Source organism: Polyodon spathula, chromosome 1, assembly GCF_017654505.1.
Source record: "Polyodon spathula isolate WHYD16114869_AA chromosome 1, ASM1765450v1, whole genome shotgun sequence".
Lineage (NCBI taxonomy): Eukaryota > Metazoa > Chordata > Actinopteri > Acipenseriformes > Polyodontidae > Polyodon > Polyodon spathula.
The window spans coordinates 109,832,704-109,856,868 of NC_054534.1; the positions used below are offsets into that span (position 1 = coordinate 109,832,704).

The window sequence follows — 24,165 nt, forward strand, 5'->3', positions numbered from 1 at the left end:
GTCATCGGTACGCTGAAAAAGTCAAATGCTGCCCAAAGAAGTTCACGTGGCACTGAATCATATGCATTATCCAAATCCAGGAATGTCACATGGAGCTCCTTCCTCTCCTTTTTTGCTGATTGAATTTGTTGCCAGATTACGCTGATGTGTTCTAAGCATCCTGGGAAACCTGGAATGCTCTGAATTATTTTCAAAGACATCTCTAAAGACATGAGTCAAGCCTCATCCCAGGGCTCAGGTTCCTTGCTGGATGTACTGATATTAACACACTGCCCTAGTCCCTGAGTGGGCAGCTGGAACGCTATGCACCTGGGGGATTGGCACACAGCTGACAGCTAAATAGATGCACTTAATTCCACAGATTTGTGTACATTACACAAGTCAATACCGACGCCTAGCATTAACTTGCTAGCACAAACACATTTCACCATGCCAGCTAAATTATTTCAATAAATCCTGGATCATGAAGAGCTACTCATCATGGTTTTTCTTTTAATCCAGCTGTTAAGAAACCTTTACAAGCATGATTAAACTTGCTAGCAGTTAAACTGTTGTTTGTACAGTGTAGCAGTGTTAACACCCAACTTAGCAGTTTCCACGTGTGGCTACTGTCTCGCAGCCCGCTCCCATCCCCCTACTGCTCCAGCACCACAGCGTCTTTTCCAGCATCTTTCTCTTTCACCCATGTGACACGTGACTCTGGAAGTATTTCCTAGCACAGCCGCAGGTAAGAGCTCACCTTGCAAACGCGCGCCACTCTGGGCACCTTGACCTTGGTGTAGAACTCGTACTCCCTGGCTAGCTCCGTGAAGAAGAAGTAGATTTTATCATCGTCCCCCTCGCTGCTGTCCTGGCTCTCGGGCACGAAGGCAGAACTCACAAACTCAGGTTCTAGAACAGCAGAAAGAATGAAAACATTTTAACCATCTCCCGAAGAGTCTTCAGTACACTTTACAATACTGCCGTGTGGACCACGAGCTGCTCGAGAGCTGCAAAGGCTACTCCCACTGCAGAGTACTGTAACTGCTGTTCTAGACACACAAATTCTCTGCCAGGGCTGCAAGGCTAACATACTGTAACAGCCGTGATTGAAGCTGCTCAGCACTCACCGCTTAGCCACGACACAGAGGTCTGTGTGCGGATACGTTCTCCTTCCTTCCCTGTTGCCCGTGAGATGAGGGATTCTGTGCCCAGGAAGTTGTTGACTGTGGCGGCATAGAGAACTCCATCTGTGGAAACAGGAACAGAGCAGCACAGTGTAAGGGCAGCGCGGAGACAAAGCCCTCTGAGATCCACAGGCAGCACATCCTCAAATACTACACAGGAATGACACTGAATTAAAATAAACTAAAATTAAAATGACACTCAACTAACTATAATGCAGTGAATCGGATAATGAACACAAGACAAGCTCACTTCTGTAATTACACTGTTCACGCTTGTAAGAGTTAGAAATGAACTAAAGAAGGGTTAACGTTAAGAAATCAAGTAGTGTGCTTGTCATGTGAGGAGAAAGACAAAGTGGAGAAGAGGTGCACAGAGTGAACTTCACTTAAACTCAAGAACACATGTCCTGCTAACACAGGAAGTGTTGCTGTTGAATACAATCACAAGTGATCTAATACCAGGTGGCAAGAACGTGATATGTCAAGTGTTAGTAATATCACATGTTTTAGAAAAGATGAGAAACTGGTTCAACCTTCCGCTATGTCTTAATATAGAGCGATCAGCTGCTTGGAAATGGGAAGGGGAAGACAGTCAAAGCATTGCAGCCAGTTAGTCACATGAGTGCATCACCCAAATTAAGAGGCATATATGAACTGGACCAGGGTACAATTCTCTGGGCTCATTCAGGACTGAGACGACAGCCAATGTAAGAATGGCTCCCAGCTCAGGTAGTTACTGCGCGCCTATTCTGTAACTGTTTAAAACTAGCCGATTAGTACATTCAGCCTAGGAATATATTTTGTAATAACTCTTGTTTCTGTATCATCAATAACCAATTGATGTTAACCTTTATATACATTTAATTTAATTGATTATTAACATTTACCATCATTCAAGATTTGTCATTGATATTTAATAAACTACTGATTAATGCAAGGCTTGGGGCATTTAACAGAACTATAACTATAATGAACAGCACAAACCCTACACTCTGATTAAGTTATCTCTTAAATTCCTGCTGTGCCTTTTCCTTTACGCTCTGCCTTTACTTTATATATGACCCTCAGGTCCTCATCTGTGCTTCCTTCAATCCACTCCAGTCTGGATCTTCTCCAGAACTTAGCTAAATCAGTGCAGAGTCTTGTTCCACTCAGGTCTTCAATTATTTAACCTGTGGGTCCATTTTAAGCAATAGATCTGGTTGGAACAAAGTCCTGGTCTGGAATGGACTGAAAGAATCACATGCAAGTGTCACCAGTCTAATGCGTCTGGTCAAGTTTGGATTGAGTGTTTCCTTTGTAGGGGCTGATTGGTGGTTTTTGTTTCTCAAGAGTTATGGGGGTGGGCGTCATTACCGTAGGCACCTGAGGAAGCAATAAAAGCACTTTTGATGTGAGCTTCTTTTCCTTCCATCTTCTATTGGCACATCTATCCATAACACAGTGACTGTACTGCAGCTCTCACACCTGCTCTATGCTGTCACTGTACTATAGGACATACCTGCCATGACGGCAGTGTAGTGGTGGCTGGGCTCGAAGGGACACTTCCCCCTCCCGCTCTCCATCCTCAGCTCCTTGTTCTCCAGCCGCTCCAGAGTGAAATCCGGCAGGCTCTGCGAGAGAGAGAGAGAGAGAGAGAGAGAGAGAGAGAGAGAGAATCCGTCACAGAACACACTTCAGACCTGCAGGCAATCATCATTTCACCTTCCCTTGAAGCACAGTTAAAACCATCAGAAAACAATCATTACGCAGAGTTGTGGCGAGGCTCTGAGTGCCGCTCAATCATCATCTTCACTGTTAAACCCATCAGAAACTTTGCTGACAGGTCCACCTGGATTGCATTGATCAACTGCCTGGCGCTATCCCAGGGTGTTTCCTTAGGGTTGTAAAATGCTTTTAAACAAGCCAGTTGTGGCTAATCAGGGCATAGGTTGGTCTAATAAAAGGTCGAAAATACATATCATCTCCCTCAGTGTTATAACCTCAGAACGTATGAGTGTCTGTTCTTGCAAATTGAAGCAACACAATACAGAGGTTGCATGTGAGCCTGGAAGTGCTTTTGAATGAAGCCCCTGGTCTTCACCTAAACTGGGTGGGAATAAAAGACATGAGTCAAGCCTCATCCCAGGGCTCAGGTCCCCTTGCTGGATGTACTGATATTAACACACTGCCCTAGTCCCTGAGTGGGCAGCTGGAACGCTATGCACCTGGGGGATTGGCACACAGCTGACAGCTAAATAGATGCACTTAATTCCACAGATTTGTGTACATTACACAAGTCAATACCGACGCCTAGCATTAACTTGCTAGCACAAACACATTTCACCATGCCAGCTAAATTATTTCAATAAATCCTGGATCATGAAGAGCTACTCATCATGGTTTTTCTTTTAATCCAGCTGTTAAGAAACCTTTACAAGCATGATTAAACTTGCTAGCAGTTAAACTGTTGTTTGTACAGTGTAGCAGTGTTAACACCCAACTTAGCAGTAGCAACACCCATAGGTGAGTGACACTAGCTCTGTCTTTGTCAGGGTTTTGTCTGCTTTTTACTTAGATTGAATTACTTTTTTGTTTATAAGCGTTCGATGGTTACGTCTAATCATTTTTCAAAGGTTATTTTCTTTTGCGATCTTTGCACGACAGACCTGGACACAGCAAAGCGTGAGTAAAAATGAAATGCATTCTCAACTTGATCAGAGGTAGCCAGCAAACATGCAGAACATTCCGAACACGCTCATGAAGCAGCAGACACAAGTGAAGGTACTCACTATGTACGCGCACTGGGGATCGAAGGCGTACGTCCCACAAGCGTAGATGTGAGTCTCATTGAGGAACTGCAGCAGGCGGATGTAATTGTGACACTCTGCCTGAAAAGAGAGAAACGCAGAGCCATGATCTCCAGCATCAACTGATCTTCCACACACTGCACAGGTTCAGTGCAGCTCTGTGTATATCTCGATATATCTCTTTGATAGGCAACGTTAGACAGGCTATGCATAACCAAACAATTCAACAGTAAGGTGTACACAGTATGGTGCCCACGTTGTGTGCGTGAATGATTCACATCTCTGTTTTAAGGTCTCCACAGCAGCTGAGATAACCAAAAAGGAAGAAGAAAAAAAACTGCAGAATTCATAGTATTCCCAATTCAAATGACTGGCATCCTGTGTATTTATTTAGCTGTCTGTTAACCCTTTGCGGTCCTATGTGGGACCAGGTCTGACATTACAATTTTCCCTGTCCAACATCATCAAAAAGACTTTTGAAAGCACAGGTCTCTAATCATTTTTTCTCTGGAAAAACCTTTCAATGGCCGAGTGAAACTTACAGGAACCAAATGAAGCAGAAAAAAAAGAGATGGCGTATCTGATTGCCCCATGCATCACAGAGATAACATTGTTCAAAGAATATCACAAACATTTGCAGAGCTTTTGAGATGTTATAGTAATAAAATAATGACTTGGATCGTACATCTATAAGGTCTGGTCCAGTGGTTAAAGAAACTGGCTTATTACCAGGAGGTCCCCGGTTCAAATCCCAGCTCAGCCACTGACTCACTGTGTGACCTGAGCAAGTCACTGAACCTCCTTGTGCTCCATCTTTCAGGTGAGACGTTGTTGTAAGTGACTCTGCAGCTGATGCATAGTTCACACAGTCTCGTATCTTGTAAAGTGCTTTGTGATGGTGGTTCACTATGAAAGGCGCTATATAAAAAAAATAAAATTAAGAATAGTTCCATGCTGCCTCAGCACAGTGGGACTGTATGGTAAAGGCATACTGCAGCTGCCAGTCTCAGCACTAATTGAGGAGTTTAAGTGCTCCAAAGTTCGATTGGAAATTACATTGGTAGAGTCTCACAACAAATGTGTGAGGGAGGCAGCACCTGTGTTGAAAACTGGAAGAAAGCGGACGGCAAAGGAAGCTGTGGAAGATGCAAAGGCTGCCAGTATCAGTGATATCATGGGACAAGTACAGAACAGAAGAGGAGGCCTTGGTCTCAGTTCAGCTCCTACACGGTACAAAGCAGCCCCAGCTCAACAGAGGAAGCTGGTAGTCAACGAGGTGCAAAAGCAGGAGGAGAGTATGAGGTGTGTAAAGGCCATTTCCCAGGCCAAGCAGGGAGAATGGATGAGATGGGAGAGTGAGGAACAACACAAGATCGGGTGGCGGGATCTATGGACAATGGAACCTTAATCTATGGGTAGGAGAGGATCCGTGGTGTCCTTTGTGTTCATCGCCAGCTACATTAAGAATCATTTTGACAGGATGTAAGGTGGGTCTTAGCCAATGATGGTTTACTTGGTGTCATGACCAGGTGCTGCGATGTTTGGCCTTAGCACTGGAACACAAGCGCAGCATGAACAACAGGTTTCCACCAACTCCAGCAATATATGACACACGAAGAACAACATTCCTCCATCCAGGGGAGCAACCTCCAAGAAAAGGTATTAAAACCAAAACTCGTCTAGGACAACTGGAAGCTGCAGGAGACTGGAAGATACTGGCAGATGTTGGTGAACGGCTTATTTTTCCACCTGAGATTGCCACCACTAACCTTCGACCAGACATTGTCTTGTGGTCTGGATCAGCATGCCTTGTTCATCTGGTAGAGTTAACAGTGCCATGGGAAGATGCTGTGGAGGAGGCGTATGAGAGGAAGAAACTTTGGTATGCTCAACTAGCTGCTGAAGTGGAACAGCGAGGATGGAGTATGCCTTTCAAACCCAGAATCTTCTGTTCCTCCTTAATCTGCCCTCTGAATTGTGGACAACCAACCCCTGGAGAAGACTGGCCCTCACACAGGGGCTGCCTGATCTGATCTGCTGTCAGAATGTTAACTGACGCTATTGTCGCTCTATTTCAGGCAGACTAAATATGCAAATTCGACATGTCTATTTACTTGAAACTAAACAGGAACTTGAAACAGGTCCTGTTTATGTTCAAATAAACACCAAGTTCACAACTGCTTTCACAAGCAAGATCAGAATTCGTCAATGCACAGCATTGCAAATGAAATATGTTAAGATATTTCAGCACTTTGACAATCAGGCCGATGGGGCTGTCTCAAGACTCACCATCTTTTACACTGATCCAGTGACTGGCACTTATCTACTAATGACAAAGCCACAAGCTGAAAGCCCTGTCTGTGTGGCGTGTAAATGTGCAGGCTGAGGTTTGGCTTTTCACATTAGGCATGCTTGCTCTTCCTGTGTGATGCCTGTACCAGACATGCACTCCTCCGAGACCGAAAATACAGCGTTTCTGTGTTCTCACAAACACTGCTATTTCATCCAAACATCATTAATCTGCAGCCACTTAATGGTATTCTCTCCATCAACCTTTAATTAATATCAAAATGGACTAAAATAACAGGTTGATCATTATTCATAACTGTATAACAATAAAGCAGTAAATAATAGAGTGTCTGTGTGTGGATTAGAATGACACTCACAGCATGCATATTACCCCGTACTTTGAGTGTCATTCTAATCCACACACAGACAATCCTATGTGACACCAGCACTGAACACACCTTGTTGCTCTGCACTGTTGTGTACAAGGCAGGGTGTCGAATCACCCCATCTGAATTGGACTTTGGAAACTGAAATTGATTTTAAAATAGTACTGCACCGAACTTCGTTATGCGTGTCCCTTCAACCAACAAAGCTCTCTTCTGACCTTCAATGGAAAACGGTATCTCACTTTAGATTGTAAACTTCTCATTTCAACTTTTTTTTTTTCTGATAGTGGTTTGAAGCCAGGTCACTGATCCTCATGTGTCACTGCATGCTGCTGGGTGTGCTAGCTCGGATTTACAGTCATACTAGCAAGGAGAGACTTCCTTCACCTTTAAAAACAGATGCATGCTTTAGTCCACACAGAGTCATCTACCTTCTTGTGATGCAAGTGCCTTACAGGTGCAGAGAGCAGACCTCACAGGACACTCTGCAGGATCAGTGGCCAGCTGAGGTGATGTTTTGTAGCTGGGATGCTCGTCCCTCTTCTCGTTTTGTGTGTTAAACGGAGGCCAGTGTCCTGACTGCTTGGATCCAGGATGGTATTGCAAGGATTAGGGTGCATTGATGTGGTAAACTTACTTTCTAATCACCCTGTATATAGATCATTCACTGGGGGGTTGATCAAACAATAATCTGCAGAGATAAACCACAGCTGGGTTACACCGATCACTTACTTTAAGTGGAACTCCCGGAATAACCAAGTGTGCAATCCAGGGCTATTCCCCAAATGCTGTAAAATGCTCTAAAAAAATCAGCTGTAGCTTATTTTGTTTGGCCATAAACTGATGCACCCTTAGCTTTGTCAGGATTTAAAAGAAGGCAGAAGCTTAAGAGACAGAGGAGAGAGCCCTGCTCGTTCAAGCTGCTGAGAGACAGTTTAACACACAGAGGAGAGAGCCCTGCTCGTTCAAGCTGCTGAGAGACAGTTTAAACACAGAGGAGATGAGACATCTGTACAGGTGCAAGCTGCTTCCAGTTCAAGGGTGGTGTTCTTTCAGACTGTAGGAGAGATTCTCAAAGCGATTTACTCGTAACCGTCATTAGAGAACGTTATTTTTGCCTGAAAGGATAACCTCCCCAACCATTTACAAATCTAAAACTAATAATAAAAAATACATAAATAAAACTTATACTTCTCACAGGCCCCTACATTTATTGTGCACATTTTGTTGTTGCTGTATGTAAGGTTAATGTCTAATTCGTGGACAAACATTCACACGTTCCTCATAAGGGAATCACTCATACTCAGTGATACAAGAACCTGAACCAAAACTAATTTCAACATTGAAGACACTGAGAGAGACTTCTGGTCGAAACACTTTCCTCCCAGTGCAGCAGTGGTGGAGGTTTGGGGAGCAGACAGAGCCGAGACAGTCAGAGCTCAGCTCAAACTAGACCACAGGAGACTGTGCGTGAACAGAGGCACGGGACAACACGGCACACTACGAAAAGAGACTCGCTTGAAGAAATCAATTACAGGGGACTGCAAAGAGCAGTTAGTTGAACCGACCAACCCTGTCAATTATGGAAAAAAATTAGACAGACAACAGCTGACCCCAGCACACGCGGTACAAGATCAGCGTGGTTGGATCTTGTGTTCAAGTGGCTCAGGACTGCACTAATTAGGCCTGTCTCTGCAAGAACATGCAAAAGACTGATTTACAAGTAAATGCACACATTCTATCAAACTACTACAGTAAATCCAACTAAGCAAGGAACCTGAAGCTCATGAAGCGCATGATCATTTTGTAACACACGGGTCTAGTGATCTAACGGGACTTATTCAGCGTCCAAGCCACACCCCCCCCCATCCTCCATTTTAAAACTGGAAGCAGCCGTGTGCAGTGCATTAGTCTGTTACCATCTGTGTGTGTTTTGTAATAAATGGATATGAATTTATGACGGCTGTTCATTGTGTTCGATGTGGTTGTTGAGAAGGGTGTACCCGTTTTATTGGGAAACGTGAGAGCACTCAAGCAGGCAGACAGGGTGGAGTGAGAGATGGGATAATGACTAGATAGGAGAAACCTGATCTGAGCTCCTAATCAACAACCTGCATAACAGCCTCTCCACAGAAATCAGGTACTGACAATCAGGGGAGGGTGACGGGTGTTGATCGAGCTGATTTACCATTCAAAGCAAAAGGAGTGAAGAAACCGCTGAATGCATTCAAGAAACCGGGATATGTGACACCGAGGCCAACCAAGCCACACAGCGAGCGCCAAGTATCAGGACTGTTGTTAGTCGTAAAGCTGAGGGATCACAAAGCCACTTTTAGTGACTTAAAACCTGGTTCCAGGAGACCTAGCTTGAGGCAACTTTGCAAATAATGTGTTAGAATGCCTTAATGATGAAACATTGGTGTTAGAATGCTTCCAACTCCAGGTTCTAATCAGCTGTGTGGATTATACCACACCTGTGCAGGGACATGAAGTGACCACAGACCACAGCACTAAAATTAGTTATTAGTATCAACTCTTAACTCAAAAATCAATGCAACAATTTAAAAAAAACAATTAGTGTATGATGTGTAGTAAACTAGAATTATTAATAATAATGGGCAAAAATCTCATCTACATGCCAAATTTGTTCATCTCTGATGCCCCCCTCTGGACTGTCCATCTCAGAATGGAGCCGCTGTTCTGGATTCAGCAGAGGACAACGCGAGCACAGCTTACCTCTCTCTTCCCCTTGTTTTTGCAGGACTCGTGGTTGCTGTCGGACACATTCCAGTAGATCTGAAAAGGGAGGAGGAGGAGACAGAGAGAGAATGGAGAGAGAAATCAATCCCAAACCCATTCACCCCTCTGTCATGGGATGGGACAGACCACAGCACAAGGAAAAATAATAGATTCTCCATACGTCACAAATATTTCTCTCTCTCATTATATAGATAGGTAGAGAATGAGAACATTTATCATGTTCTTTCTCTCTCTCTATCTATCTATATACACATGTACATATATACACACACATATATACACACATATATACACACACACACACACATATATACACACACACATATATATATACACACACATATATATATACACACACATATATATGTGTGTGTGTATATATACACACACACACATATATATATATATATATATAGTACCGGCACAAAGTATCTTGGCATCCCTGAATATTTTAATGAGCAAGACATCAAAAGCACATATTTAGTGAGCAAGAAGTCCAACAAACTCCCCATCCCTAGCTGTGCTGCTTTCCTAGAAAAAGGAATAGAGGACCATTCTACTTGAGAGACGTCTTGCTCATTAAAATATTTTGCATATTTTTAAGAGGAGACAATTCAGAGATACCAAGATATTTAGCAAGTCAGAGGTCTGAGTGAGGAAAACTGGGCAATACAATCCTCACCCCTAGTCTTGCTGTAAATCATTTGTTAATGTGTGTGTGTTCATATATAAATAATATATAAATGCGAGAAGCTGCTTCTGTTTAACCCTCAGAATGATGCCGCTTAACCTTCAATGTTTGCGCCACTGCTCTTGATGAATCAATGAATCACCTTCCTAAAAAACCTTCACATGGGTGTGCCTCCTAACTAGGAGAGAGAGAGAGAGAGGAGAGGAGGAGAGAGAGAGAGAGAGAGAGAGAGAGAGAGAGAGAGAGAGAGAGAGAAGAGAGGAGGAGAGAGAGAGAGAGGAGAGGAGAGGAGAGGAGAGAGAGGAGAGGAGAGGAGAGGAGGAGAGGAGAGAGAGAGGAGAGAGAGGAGAGGAGAGAAGAGAGAGAGAGAGAGAGAGAGAGAGAGAGAGGAGAGAGAGAGAGGAGAGGAGAGAGGAGAGAGAGGAGAGAGGAGAGAGAGAGAGGAGAGGAGAGAGAGAGAGGAGAGGAGAGGAGAGGAGAGAGAGAGAGAGAGGAGAGAGAGGAGAGAGAGGAGAGAGAGAGAGAGAGAGGAGAGAGAGAGAGAGAGAGAGAGAGAGAGAGAGAGAGAGAGGAGAGGAGAGAGAGAGAGGAAGAGAGGAGAGGAGAGGAGAGAGAGAGAGAGAGAGAGAGAGAGAGAGAGAGAGAGAGAGAGAGAGAGAGAGAGAGAGAGAGAGAGAGAGAGAGAGACTTAGCTACATTACCCAGGGAATGCAAACAAAGTTTTCTTGGAAGACCCAGCCTCGAAGGAATGGCTACGGAGTACTGTGCCTTTAAATCAGAGTTCAATCCTATCTCTTCCCTCCTCCTCTCCTCTCCTCTCCTCCCCCTTCCCCTCCTCATCCTCCTCCTCCTCCCCCCCAACACAGCTGCAATTACAAGATTAGAGTAAGCTGTAAATATCAAGGAATAACAGAACACCATGACCGAGTGGCAAGCAGGGCAAGCCTGTGCAGCTCCACACAGTTACTCTGACACTGCTGTATCATTACCACAATCCCATAACCACTTCTCAATATAAAGGCCATGTGTGCAGCTGACTTGTATACACAGGGTTAGAAACTTGTACTGCACCCAGTCCTAGGGTTTGAAACTGCCTTTGTTTAGATATAGTACACAATGGTGCCAGCAGTATGAACTATCAAGTATTATTGCACATCTCGCAGCAGGAGTCACTGCTGGAATTGTGTACAGAGTTATTGGGGAACTCAGGACGGGGTGCCAATTAGGAATGGATTTTAAAGAAGGCACTGGAAATGGAATGGGAATTGACCCTAACCCTGCTGGGTGTAGGACTGGCATGAGTTTATAACCTGTGCATTCACACAGGAATCCCCTTACATCCATGTGAGTTTATAACCTATACATTCACACAGGAATCCCCTTACATCCATGTGAGTTTATAACCTGTGCATTCATACAGGAATCCCCTTACATCCATGTGAGTTTATAACATGTGCATTCATAGAGGAATCCCCTTACATCCATGTGAGTTTATATCCTGTCCATTCATACAGGAATCATTTAAGTGGAGACTGACTTGGGACAGAGGGAAGGAGACACTTCTTCACACAGAGTGTTGAGGGGATGGAATGGGTTACCTAGTCATGTTGCTGAAGGAGACTCTTCTTCACACAGAGTGTTGAGGGGATGGAATGGGTTACCTAGTCATGTTGCTGAAGGAGACTCTTCTTCACACAGAGTGTTGAGGGGATGGAATGGGTTACCTAGTCATGTTGCTGAAGGAGACTCTTCTTCACACAGAGTGTTAAGGGGATGGAATGGGTTACCTAGTCATGTTGCTGAAGGAGACTCTTCTTCACACAGATAGTGGCGAGGGGATGGAATGAGCTGTCTAGTCAGGTTGCTAAGGCAGGATGGCCTCTTATTGTTTGTAAATGTTACAGTAGCTATGTTACTTATATTCAAACATGCAATGGGGAGTGCACTTTCTATGCCAACTCCATGCTGTCCTTGCTAGCCGGCTCCCTGGAAGCCTCAAGCACTCCAGCACACCGCTCAGGAAGTCCCTCTGGAGAGGCAGAAAGCGGGCAGTGCTGATAAGGAAGGGAAGGAGGCCACCCTGTCTGTTTACACTGACATCTCCGTACTGCTGCCCTGCTCAGCACTGGCTCAGGGTCCAGCACTAACAGGCAGGGTCAGCCACCTCTGCAGCTCCAGGAAGCACAGTCAGGATACAACACTGCTGTTTGGACTGGCACCCAACCCCAAACAGCTAGGAAAGGGATGGGAGTCTTTGTTTGTGACTGGTACAGTAATTAACAATAGACCCCCCCCCCCCCCCCCCCCCCCCCCCCCCCCCCCCCACACACACACACACACACACACACACACACACACACACACACTCATGTTTGCATTCCTATATTTGTGGGGACTTCTCATTGACTCTTACTATATTTGTATTTAGTATTTCTAACTCCAGTCAGACAAAACTCCACACAGGGTGAAAGTTGACAACAAACTAAATATCGCACATTCTGTCCTCACAGTGACAGGAATACCTGCCCACACACAGACACAGACACACAAACACACACTCATTTTAACTGAGGAACACAAAAACAGATAACAGGCTAGAGCAGGAACAGCACGCGTACTTGAGCAAATAAACTGCAGGAATCAAAATGCTTACCATGGGCTGGCACTTGGAAGTCCTTAAGTAGATTCACAATACTGGGCTCATTAAAAAATGCTAAAACGACTATAGTTAAACTGTGTTAGCCAGCCTGCTCTCTCCAGTCCTCTCTCTTTAATTTAAACCAAGGCCCACAGCAATGCAAGCACAAAGACCATGCTGGGATCAAGCTAGACATGCATGTTTAGAGGAAGAACTACACAAGTAAGACACCAGGCCGAGGAAGGGTACCATCGCACACAACCTGTGGAAGCCTGCTGTCTGATCCATGCATCTTTGCCATTTTGTTTTGCACAATGAAACCCTTCCTTATCCTTGTATGAGCGGGACCTACTCCCTACTAACCCTACTTTTTTTTAAAGGTTGTTTTATTTAACTGAATCAAGTTTTCAGTCCATTACACTGCTTCAGCAAGCTAGAGAGAGCTAGAAGATTTCTTTTTACTTCACTGTTTAAACAGAAGCAAGTTTATCAATACTCTTGAATAAAGAGCCCTTAAAAAAAGCAAAACAGTCTTTACATTTTTCTGAGGAGCCCAACCTTGCAGAATTCTGACTTTAAACAGATGCATATCTAGCATGGCTGCTCCTAACAGTGGATGCATGCTGCTCCCTCACCACTCTGGGCTCCTCCGTCAGTGTCTTCGTCTGCAGGGAGAAGATGGCATCCTTGGCTCCAACGTAGAGCACCCCCGAGGTGGGGTGCAGCAGGAGAACACTGTAGTTGGAGATTCCGCTCTGAGAGAATCGCTGCACCAGCCTGGGGTCCAGATCTACAACAGAGAGAGAGCGAGAGAGAGAGAGAGGGAGAGAAAGAGATCAGCCAGGGCTCCGACATAAAACAGGCAGGTAGACACGCGTTCCTCAGACGGTCGTCAATACAGTACGTATCAAGTACTTCAGACATGAGATCACGCCAATTAAAACTGGGACACTGCCCCAGTGCCAGATTCTAGTGTGAGTGCGTGCAGCTGTGCTGGAGCTTTGACAGATACCTTGAACCCTGATATTATGTTAAATATCCAGGCCCAGTACTGGGCTTACCCCTGGCAGTGAGCATGGCCCGGCCTGGGGAGCTGGAGGTGAATCAAGCATGCGAATGAAAGGTACAACATCGAGACAGGGGGTGTACCATCGAAATACTAGCATCATATTGCAGCTACAGTGAAATGGAAGGTTAATTCTGGATGAAACGATGACAGGCTTGTCAGCTGAAATCCGTTTCACAATGCAACTGAAAACCACATGCTCAAACAGTTTATGTGCCAACAAACATCCTGTTTCTCTTTTATGTAAAGAGAGAACCAGGAAGCTACAATTAGGGTGAGGTGCTGCATGCTCTGCTCTTAAACAGTGGTGTAAAACTTAAACACTGAGTCGGAGTCAAGTCGTCTCTTCTTGAGAAAATTAAGCAGTATATGCAACGCCTGGAAAAATATCCCCACTTTACACTGCACTCCTCTCTGCTGTAGATAGATGGTTACCCCCACTTTACACTGCACTCTCCTCTCTGCTGTAGATAGATGGTTACCCCCACTTTACACTGCACTCCCCTCTCTGCTGTAGATAGATGGTTACCCCCACTTCACTGTACTCTCCTCTCTGCTGTAGATAGATGGTTACCCCCACTTCACTGTACTCTCTCCTCTCTGCTGTAGATAGATGGTTACCCCCACTTCACTGTACTCTCCTCTCTGCTGTAGATAGATGGTTACCCCCACTTCACTGTACTCTCTCCTCTCTGCTGTAGATAGATGGTTACCCCCACTTTACACTGTACTCTCCTCTCTGCTGTAGATAGATGGTTACCCCCACTTTACACTGCACTCTCCTCTCTGCTGTAGATAGATGGTTACCCCCACTTCACTGTACTCTCTCCTCTCTGCTGTAGATAGATGGTTACCCCCACTTTACACTGTACTCTCCTCTCTGCTGTAGATAGATGGTTACCCCCACTTCACTGTACTCTCTCCTCTCTGCTGTAGATAGATGGTTACCCCCACTTCACTGTACTCTCTCCTCTCTGCTGTAGATAGATGGTTACCCCCACTTCACTGTACTCTCTCCTCTCTGCTGTAGATAGATGGTTACCCCCACTTTACACTGCACTCCCCTCTCTGCTGTAGATAGATGGTTACCCCCACTTCACTGTACTCTCCTCTCTGCTGTAGATAGATGGTTACCCCCACTTTACACTGGACTCTGCTCTCTGCTGTAGATAGATGGTTACCCCCACTTCACTGTACTCTCTCCTCTCTGCTGTAGATAGATGGTTACCCCCACTTTACAGTGCACTCTGCTCTCTGCTGTAGATAGATGGTTACCCCCACTTCACTGTACTCTCTCCTCTCTGCTGTAGATAGATGGTTACCCACACTTTACACTGTACTCTCCTCTCTGCTGTAGATAGATGGTTACCCCCACTTTACACTGCACTCTCCTCTCTGCTGTAGATAGATGGTTACCCCCACTTCACTGTACTCTCTCCTCTCTGCTGTAGATAGATGGTTACCCCCACTTCACTGTACTCTCTCCTCTCTGCTGTAGATAGATGGTTACCCCCACTTTACACTGCACTCCCCTCTCTGCTGTAGATAGATGGTTACCCCCACTTTACACTGGACTCTCCTCTCTGCTGTAGATAGATGGTTACCCCCACTTCACTGTACTCTCTCCTCTCTGCTGTAGATAGATGGTTACCCACACTTTACACTGTACTCTCCTCTCTGCTGTAGATAGATGGTTACCCCCACTTTACACTGCACTCTGCTCTCTGCTGTAGATAGATGGTTACCCCCACTTCACTGTACTCTCCTCTCTGCTGTAGATAGATGGTTACCCACACTTTACACTGCACTCTCCTCTCTGCTGTAGATAGATGGTTACCCCCACTTCACTGCACTCTCCTCTCTGCTGTAGATAGATGGTTACCCCCACTTCACTGTACTCTCTCCTCTCTGCTGTAGATAGATGGTTACCCCCACTTCACTGTACTCTCTCTCTCTGCTGTAGATAGATGGTTACCCCCACTTTACACTGCACTCTCCTCTCTGCTGTAGATAGATGGTTACCCCCACTTTACACTGTACTCTCCTCTCTGCTGTAGATAGATGGTTACCCCCACTTCACTGTACTCTCTCCTCTCTGCTGTAGATAGATGGTTACCCACACTTTACACTGCACTCTCCTCTCTGCTGTAGATAGATGGTTACCCCCACTTCACTGTACTCTCTCCTCTCTGCTGTAGATAGATGGTTACCCCCACTTCACTGTACTCTCTCTCTCTGCTGTAGATAGATGGTTACCCCCACTTTACACTGCACTCTCCTCTCTGCTGTAGATAGATGGTTACCCCCACTTTACACTGTACTCTCCTCTCTGCTGTAGATAGATGGTTACCCCCACTTCACTGTACTCTCCTCTCTGCTGTAGATAGATGGTTACCCCCACTTCACTGTACTCTCTCTCTCTGCTGTAGATAGATGGTTACCCCCACTTCACTGCACTCTCCTCTCTGCTGTAGATAGATGGTTACCCCCACTTCACTGTACTCTCTCCTCTCTGCTGTAGATAGATGGTTACCCCCACTTCACTGTACTCTCCTCTCTGCTGTAGATAGATGGTTACCCCCACTTCACTGTACTCTCTCCTCTCTGCTGTAGATAGATGGTTACCCCCACTTCACTGTACTCTCTCCTCTCTGCTGTAGATAGATGGTTACCCCCACTTCACTGTACTCTCTCCTCTCTGCTGTAGATAGATGGTTACCCCCACTTCACTGTACTCTCTCCTCTCTGCTGTAGATAGATGGTTACCCCCACTTCACTGTACTCTCTCCTCTCTGCTGTAGATAGATGGTTACCCCCACTTCACTGTACTCTCTCCTCTCTGCTGTAGATAGATGGTTACCCCCACTTCACTGTACTCTCTCCTCTCTGCTGTAGATAGATGGTAACCCCCACATCACTGTACTCTCTCCTCTCTGCTGTAGATAGACAGTTGCTGAACAAGACAGTGTACAAACTAGAAGGCACAACTCATTAGAAAAAAAACCTGCAGCACACTGAGGCCACCCTGACAACATGCAGAGGCAGCAGCAGCACCAGCTACTGCTTCAACAAAAACAAACCCAGAGATCAATCATCACTCCAGACACCCCACACATCCACACACCAGATATAGGGTGCAGGCTGCTTTAACAAAGCAACCAAAATCTTGATGTCACTTCATTCTGCACAGACCAGTTACCAAGGGTGACGGTTCTATAAATCATCGCCATGGCAGCCCAGTGCGTCTCTCTTATCTTTAGAGAATTGAAATTAACCCATTAAGGGCCACTGTCTTAATTTAAAGACAGGCTACTTTGTAAATTTTCTTTGTAAATGTTTGCGCCCAGCCTCTCCCCTGTTACATTGGTGCCATGACCTGGATCTCACAGACGGCGGCAGACGATCGCCAGGGTTAAGGGGGGGGGGGGAGTATAATGGACACTGTTATGTTTGTGTTTATGTGTCCGTGTCCCTTCCCCTCCAGACTCCTTCAGACTTCCATGTGAACAGATTACCAAGGAAAATCCTTCCTGCTAATCTCCCAAATGGCCAGTCTTTCACTCTTAGCCTCAACTCTCCTTTTAATTCAGCAACAATGCCCACATTGTTCAGAACAACCTCCAACACACACAGACACAGACACACGCAGACACACAGACATAGTCACACACAGACACAGACACACAAAGTTTTATTCCCTCAAGAACTCCAAACTTTCTACCCGAAAGATAATTTTTATTTACCGAAGTTTGGCAGCTGATCAAAAAAAGCCGAACAATACAACAGCGGCCCAATTAGTTTGCATTTTATTTTATTTTTTAAAAACAGAGACCCTTGATTGTGAAACACTCCAATAAACAGCAGATCTGTGCTTCCAGACTCCAGTAAGCAGCCTCTGTGATGCACTGCCTGACCCCAAGAGAGTCACCAGACTGCCTTGTGCCTTTTCTTTTCACCCTTGTTTAGGAGAAATATGTTTTCCTCCTTAGTAACAGAGCTGTTCTATGAACCAACACAAATGCACACTTTAATCTGAGTGACATTTAAACAAAGGATGTCCTGCGACAGATAAGGAGTGCTTAGGGCTTTCAGTACATCTTAGGGATGTATTTCAGAAACAAAACGGAAATATGAGTTTAGCATTGGTTCTCAAACTCAAAGCCCCAATATATAAATGTGAAAAGCAAGTTCCTTACAGGCAATTAACGAGTAGAGCATTCACATATCATCATATCAAAAGCAGTTTGAATAATGTTTAAACTCTGAACTATCAACGCCCTGTGAACTAAACTTTGTGCTAATTTAAAAGTGTGTCCTGCAGTAGCACTTTGTCTGAAATGGTTCCAAGGTGGATTACAATGCATTGCTGCTGCTTGTGCAGCTCTAACCGCTCTCCCAGTTCTTCTAATCCTCCAGCTGAAGCTCCACTCCAGTTACTTAATCCTGGGTGGTCGTCCTCTGCAAACCCTGCACAGCACAGCGGGGTCTCAGAACGCTCTGCCTCTTCACAAGCATGAATCAATTACACACCACTGCACAGGACAGTGCGGAAAAGGTGACTGTGAGACACGGCAATCCGGCTGGAAAGGCACAGCCAGAGTTTTGGATAAGCTGGAGTGGCGGGTAGCAGAGGCAGGAAGGCCGACCGGCCAGGAGGGAGTTGCAGTAGTCAAGACGGGACAGTACCAGGGTCTGAACCAGTAGCTGTGTGTAGTAATCGGGGAGTAAGGGACGAATTCTGCACATGTTGCCGAAGAAGAAATGACAGGAGCGTACCAGAGTAGAGATGTGCTGAGAGTAGGAGAGGGAGGAGTCAAGGGTGACACTGAGGTTCCTGGTGGATGAGGAGGGAGAGAGGGTGGTAAATTCAAGAGGAATAGAGCTGGAGAGGAAGAGGGGAAGAAAAGGAGGAAGGTCTGATTTGAAGAGGTTGAGTTTGAGATGATATGAGTGCACCCAGGAGGAGATGGCAGAGAGGAAGATCTGGGCATCATCAGCATATAAGTGATATGAGAAGCAATGGGAGGAGATGAGGGGACCCAGGGAGCAGGGAGCAGAGAGGTAGGAGAACCAGGCAAGAACAGTGCCAGAGTGTTCCAGGTCAGCAAGGGAGGACACTGAGAACAGAGTGATCGACTGCGTCAAAGGCAGCAGAGAGGTCAAGGAGAATTAGGACAGGAGCGGGAGGCAGCACAGACAGAGAGTAGTGACGGAGAGAAGAGCTGTTTCAGTGGAGTGTGCCAAGCGAAAACCAGATTGTAGTGGGTCGAGCAGAGAATGTGTTGACAGAAAAGCAGAGCTGGTGGTGAACCGCTCACTCAAGGGTTTTTAGAGGAACGGGAGATGGGAGACAGGATGGTAGTTCTGGAGGGATGAGGGATTAAGGGAGGGTTTTTTAATTATTATTTTTTTTTAAGATGGGATGATGTAGGCCTGTTTGAAGAGGAAACAGCCAGGGAGTAGAGCAGGGGCAACAGCCTGTAAGAGGTGCATGGGGAGGGGGTCCACATCATATGTGGTGGGTTTATGGCTCTGAAGCAACAATGCCCACATTGTTCAGAGCAACCTCCAACACACACAGACACAGTCAGACACAGTCAGACACACACAGTCACACACAGACACAGTCAGACACAGACACACAGTCACACACACAGTCAGACACAGTCACACACAAACACAGACAGTCACACACAAACAGACACACACAGTCACACACACACAGACACAGTCAGACACAGACACACGCACACATACACAGTCACACACAGACACAGACAGACACAGACACAGACAGACACACACACACACACAGAAGACGACGGTGTGGAGCTAGGAAGCAGGGAGCAAAGATCAGAGTCCGAAAAGGAGGGTAGAAGAGTAGGGGTTGGAGAGGGAGGATGATGGGGAGCAAGTGAGCGCGAGCACAGGGGGTGGGTGGGGAAGGAGGTGAGGTATTGAAGTGTCTGCGGACGTCAGTGATTTCGGAGGACAAGAAGGAGAAAGGAGAAGGTAGGGAAAAATTTACGGGGACTGTTAGTAGAAGACAATGAGAGAGTGGAAGAAGGAGAGTTTGGCAGAGGTGAGAAGAGAAGGAAGAGAGGGGAGGTGATTTCAACAGTGTGAAACTCAAAAGGTGCTAACAGAGAGACAGGAGAGAGGAGGACGGACAGAAAAGAGCAGGGAGGGAGAGAGCAGAAGTTCTGTCCCCCCCCCGTCCCGTCCAGAGGAGGGGTGAGGAGAGTGGGAAAGGACACAGAGAGAGAGGAAAAGGAGGCCGGAGTGATAGTATTTTCAGGAGAGATCCAGGTTTCAGCAAGAGCTAGGAAGTCAAGAGAGAGCAGAGATTAAGTCTGCTTTGTCAGTGACAATTCCAGAGAGAGCGGGAGGGGGAAGGGAAGAGGCAGGGAGATCAGGTTAGAGAAGTTAGATTTGCAGTGCAATGAGAAGCCAGAGGACAGGGATGAGAGGAAAGGGTTACAGGGAGATTAAAGTTTGTCATGGTAGGAAGAAAATAGAAATGGCTACAGGAGAGGGTGGTGGCTATGGTAGAGGGTGGTGCCCTTTAAGTATTTGACTTATTTCATTCAGGTACAGGGCAGGTCTTGTGTCACTTTCTTGTGGCTGTTGTCTTACCTCAGTGAAAATGAGAACTATACGCTGAGTAATAATTAAACAGAAGCTTCAATATGAGGTGCAACTCAACTGGAACACAGTTAGACAAAGAAAGATGAACGTTTGAAACCAGTTCCTCATATCACATTTTAGACATTTGTTCAGCTGAGTTTTATTTTTATTTTGTGGCTACTTCACCATAGAACTGGATAGGTGGTTTTCACAGCAAAATTGCTCTCTCTTTAAACAGACTTTAAAGCTATCAGAAAAAGAGGCACTGACGGGCAATTGTGGACTTCTCTCCAGAACCTTGTATGTTGACAGCAGCGAGGCTCTGACAGTATTAAATGTCCCGACAACACAGTCGGCACAACACCACTCTCCTGGATCATCCTTGACTACAAGATCTTACCGGAGAGAATACCTGCCGGGAGCCAGCCTGGGTCATGACGCCACCCTATCACATACAGTTTTTATTAACATGATGAACTCCACACACAAACATAATTCCCAGTCTCCACATGGTCAGGAGAAACAAACAATCTCTTACCCAGAGAGCATTGTGATGTAATCCTATTTGGCACCAAAGTCAGTGTCCCTCCTCCATAAAAACCAGACACCACTCAGAATCTTTGTCCAAATTTGTCCTGCATTCGCTTGGGTCCGAAGGAATCATATCGTTGTCGTCAAACTCCTGATCATTCAATTGCATACTTTACAGTAGTGAGAGTTTCAAGATCGCAGAGTCCAGCTCCCTTTACCAGCGCCCCAGTGATCGCAGAGTCCAGCTCCCTTTACCAGCGCCCCCAGTGATCGCAGAGTACAGCTCCCTTTACCAGCGCCCCAGTGATCCCAGAGTTCAGCTCCCTTTACCAGCGCCCCCAGTGATCCCAGAGTACAGCTCCCTTTACCATCGCCCCAGTGATCCCAGAGTTCAGCTCCCATTACCAGCGCCCCCAGTGATCGCAGAGTACAGCTCCCTTTATCAGCGCTCCCAGTGATCCCAGAGTATAGCTCCCTTTACCAGCGCTCCCAGAGATCGCAGAGTACAGCTCCTTTTGTGATCCCAGAGTCCAGCTCCCTTTAGCAGTGTTGCCAGTGTTCCCAGAGTACAGCTTCCTTTACAATCGCCCCAGTGACCCCAGAGTACAGCTCCCTTTACCAGCGCCCCCAGTGATCCCAGAGTACAGCTCCCTTTACCAGCGCTCCCAGAGTACAGCTCCCTTTACCAGTGCCCCCAGTGACAGCGGAGTCCAGCTCCCTTTACCATCGCTCCAGTGACCCCAGAGTACAGCTCCCTTTACCAGCGCTCCCAGTGACCCCAGAGTACAGCTCCCTTTACCATCGCCCCAGTGATCCCAGAGTACAGCTCCCTTTACCAGCGCTCCCAGCGACCCCAGAGTACTCCTCCCTTTACCAGCAGCCCCAGTGATCCCAGAGTACAGCTCCCTTTACCATCGCCCCAGTGACTACAGAGTCCAGCTCCCTTTACCAACACCCCAGTGACCCCAGAGTCCAGCTCCCTTTACCAGCGCCCCCAGTGACCCCAGAGTCCAGCTCCCTTTACCAGCGCCCCCAGTGGTCGCAGAGTACAGCTCCATTTACCAGCGCCCCCTGTGATCACAGAGTACAGCTCCCTTTACCATCACCTCCAGTGATACCAGGGTACAGCTCCCTTTACCAGCGCTCCCAGTGATCCCAGAGTACAGCTCCCTTTACCAGCGCTTCCAGTGATCCCAGAGTACAGCTCCCTTTATCATCGCCTCCAGTGATACCAGAGTACAGCTCCTTTTACCAATGCCCCCAGGCCTGCTCCCCACTGGCCTCGGACTGCTCATTTATATACTGGGTCTTCCACGTGGGCTCCCCTTTTCCCCTCACTCACCGTCACAGCAGCTGCATCTGAGCCGCTGATTCATTTTAAATCATAAATAACCCATCTCGCAATGATGAGGTCATCAAAGTGTAGAACAAGCAGCCATTCGGCATTTTTTTTTACTTTTCAAAAATCGGGTCCTTAAGGCTTTTTATCATACTGCACAAGAAGATTGTGCAGTTATTAGCTAACCGATCCCTCGAATAGAAGTCACTCTTTGTCATCCTCTGATCAAAGACACAACTTCACTTTTGTGTCAGCAGACGGCCCGCTCAGGGTTAAACTCGGCCTGGCTTTGAGAAGAAACAAGGGCCCTCTTCTTCTCAGCAGCCGTTTCATTAGACACAGTCCCTGCAGCCCTGTGATCTGGTGCACGATATTAACACTATAATCATTACCACACTATGCTCAGCAGAGATACTGTAGCTTTAATCTCTGTGGCTTTTGGTGTAAAAAGATGCAGAACAAAACCCAAGAAGCAAGCTGTGCATCTTCTCAGTGCTGCGGTCAGGGTCTTGAACAGGTTCCTCCTACACATCACTGCTTCTCAAACCACAGACATGTACAGCAGCCATATCCAAGACTCCCTGCCCACATAAACTGAGAGAACAATCAGTTTAGCCAAGAACAAGAATGGCCAGGAAAGACTGGGGTTTATTTTAATCCCAAATAGGACTATACATAATTCATCTTTTTGAAGAGCAGCATGGAGACCAGAGGACACAGATGGACATTTAGATGGAAGCAGTGTTGAGTGAATGGAATGGGACACTGAGCCACCTCGTTGCTGCTGAGGCTGGTAACCAGGAAGACACGGTTGTGGGATCAATTAGGTGCTTGGAACCAGACGAGCACCGGTGGGCTTAATGACATCCTCTCTTGTTGCAACCTTTCTTCAATTCTGTTCTAAAACTGAGCTTATTTACGATCAGAATCCACCCCGTGGGGAAAAAAAAAAATCTACTGAAAAAAACAACAATTCCCTCATCTCTGATAACCGACACAAAGAGTCAACGGGGCACAATAACCATGATGAATGCGGTTTTATAACACCTTCCCTGCTCCTTTAATCGAATAAACACACCTGTACCAAATGTGTAAACAGCCCTCTGTGTGACCCCACAGTTCCAGCACCAGCTCCCTGTTCCCACGCGACTCTGGCAATGCTACTGTGACATCAGCAGGAGCAGAACCGGAGGAAGGGGCGGAGCTCTTCCTTCCTGATTGACATGTGAACCCCTTTGTCTCTCCCAGCACTGCCGTGTGGCTGAAGTACTGTGGTGCCAGAAAATATCCTTCCTCTGTAGTAAAGACTTAATAAAAATGCAATAAAGTGGCTGGGAAGCAGGGATCAAACCTAGAACACCATGAACCCCTTGCTTTGCAAATTCCGTTAAAGCGTCACTGCTCTGCAGCATAATCCAATACATCATCATGGTACATCACCACCATCACTGCATAATCCACAGTGTACACACACTCACACTGAGCCACAGACACACACACACACACACACACACACACACACACACACACACACACACACACACACACACACACACACACACACACACACACACACACACACACACACACACACACACACACACACACACACTCCTCTTGATCTGTTGTGAAGTCAAAGCCACACTGATGTCAACGATCACTACTGCTATAAATTCATACACACAGACAGGCAAAATACTGCACGGCCTGTGACACACTGAACACAGAGACATGGATTCATTATTCAAGAACAGAGTTCCACGACAAAGGGGTTGAATTGATCAGTCAATACCCCGCCAGGCTTGGACATAGCTGGAATTCTTTTTAAACTGCATTTTCCAGGATCAGAGAATCCAGATGGCTTGCATCCTTTGCTTATTTTT

General features: G+C 46.2%; 1 protein-coding gene across 1 annotated transcript in view; it reads right to left on the reverse strand.

The window, feature by feature from the left end:
- Positions 1-712: 712 nt before the first annotated feature.
- The window catches only part of LOC121329033 (semaphorin-4F-like), a 32,370-nt gene continuing 8,917 nt past the window's right edge, over positions 713-24,165 (reverse strand). The window contains exons 2-7 of the mRNA XM_041274317.1: positions 13,355-13,509; positions 9,367-9,426; positions 3,938-4,036; positions 2,668-2,779; positions 1,110-1,229; positions 713-891 (exon numbers count right to left, since the gene is read on the reverse strand). Of these exons, the coding sequence (XP_041130251.1) occupies positions 713-891; positions 1,110-1,229; positions 2,668-2,779; positions 3,938-4,036; positions 9,367-9,426; positions 13,355-13,509 (725 nt within the window). The remainder of the gene's footprint in view (positions 892-1,109; positions 1,230-2,667; positions 2,780-3,937; positions 4,037-9,366; positions 9,427-13,354; positions 13,510-24,165) is intronic.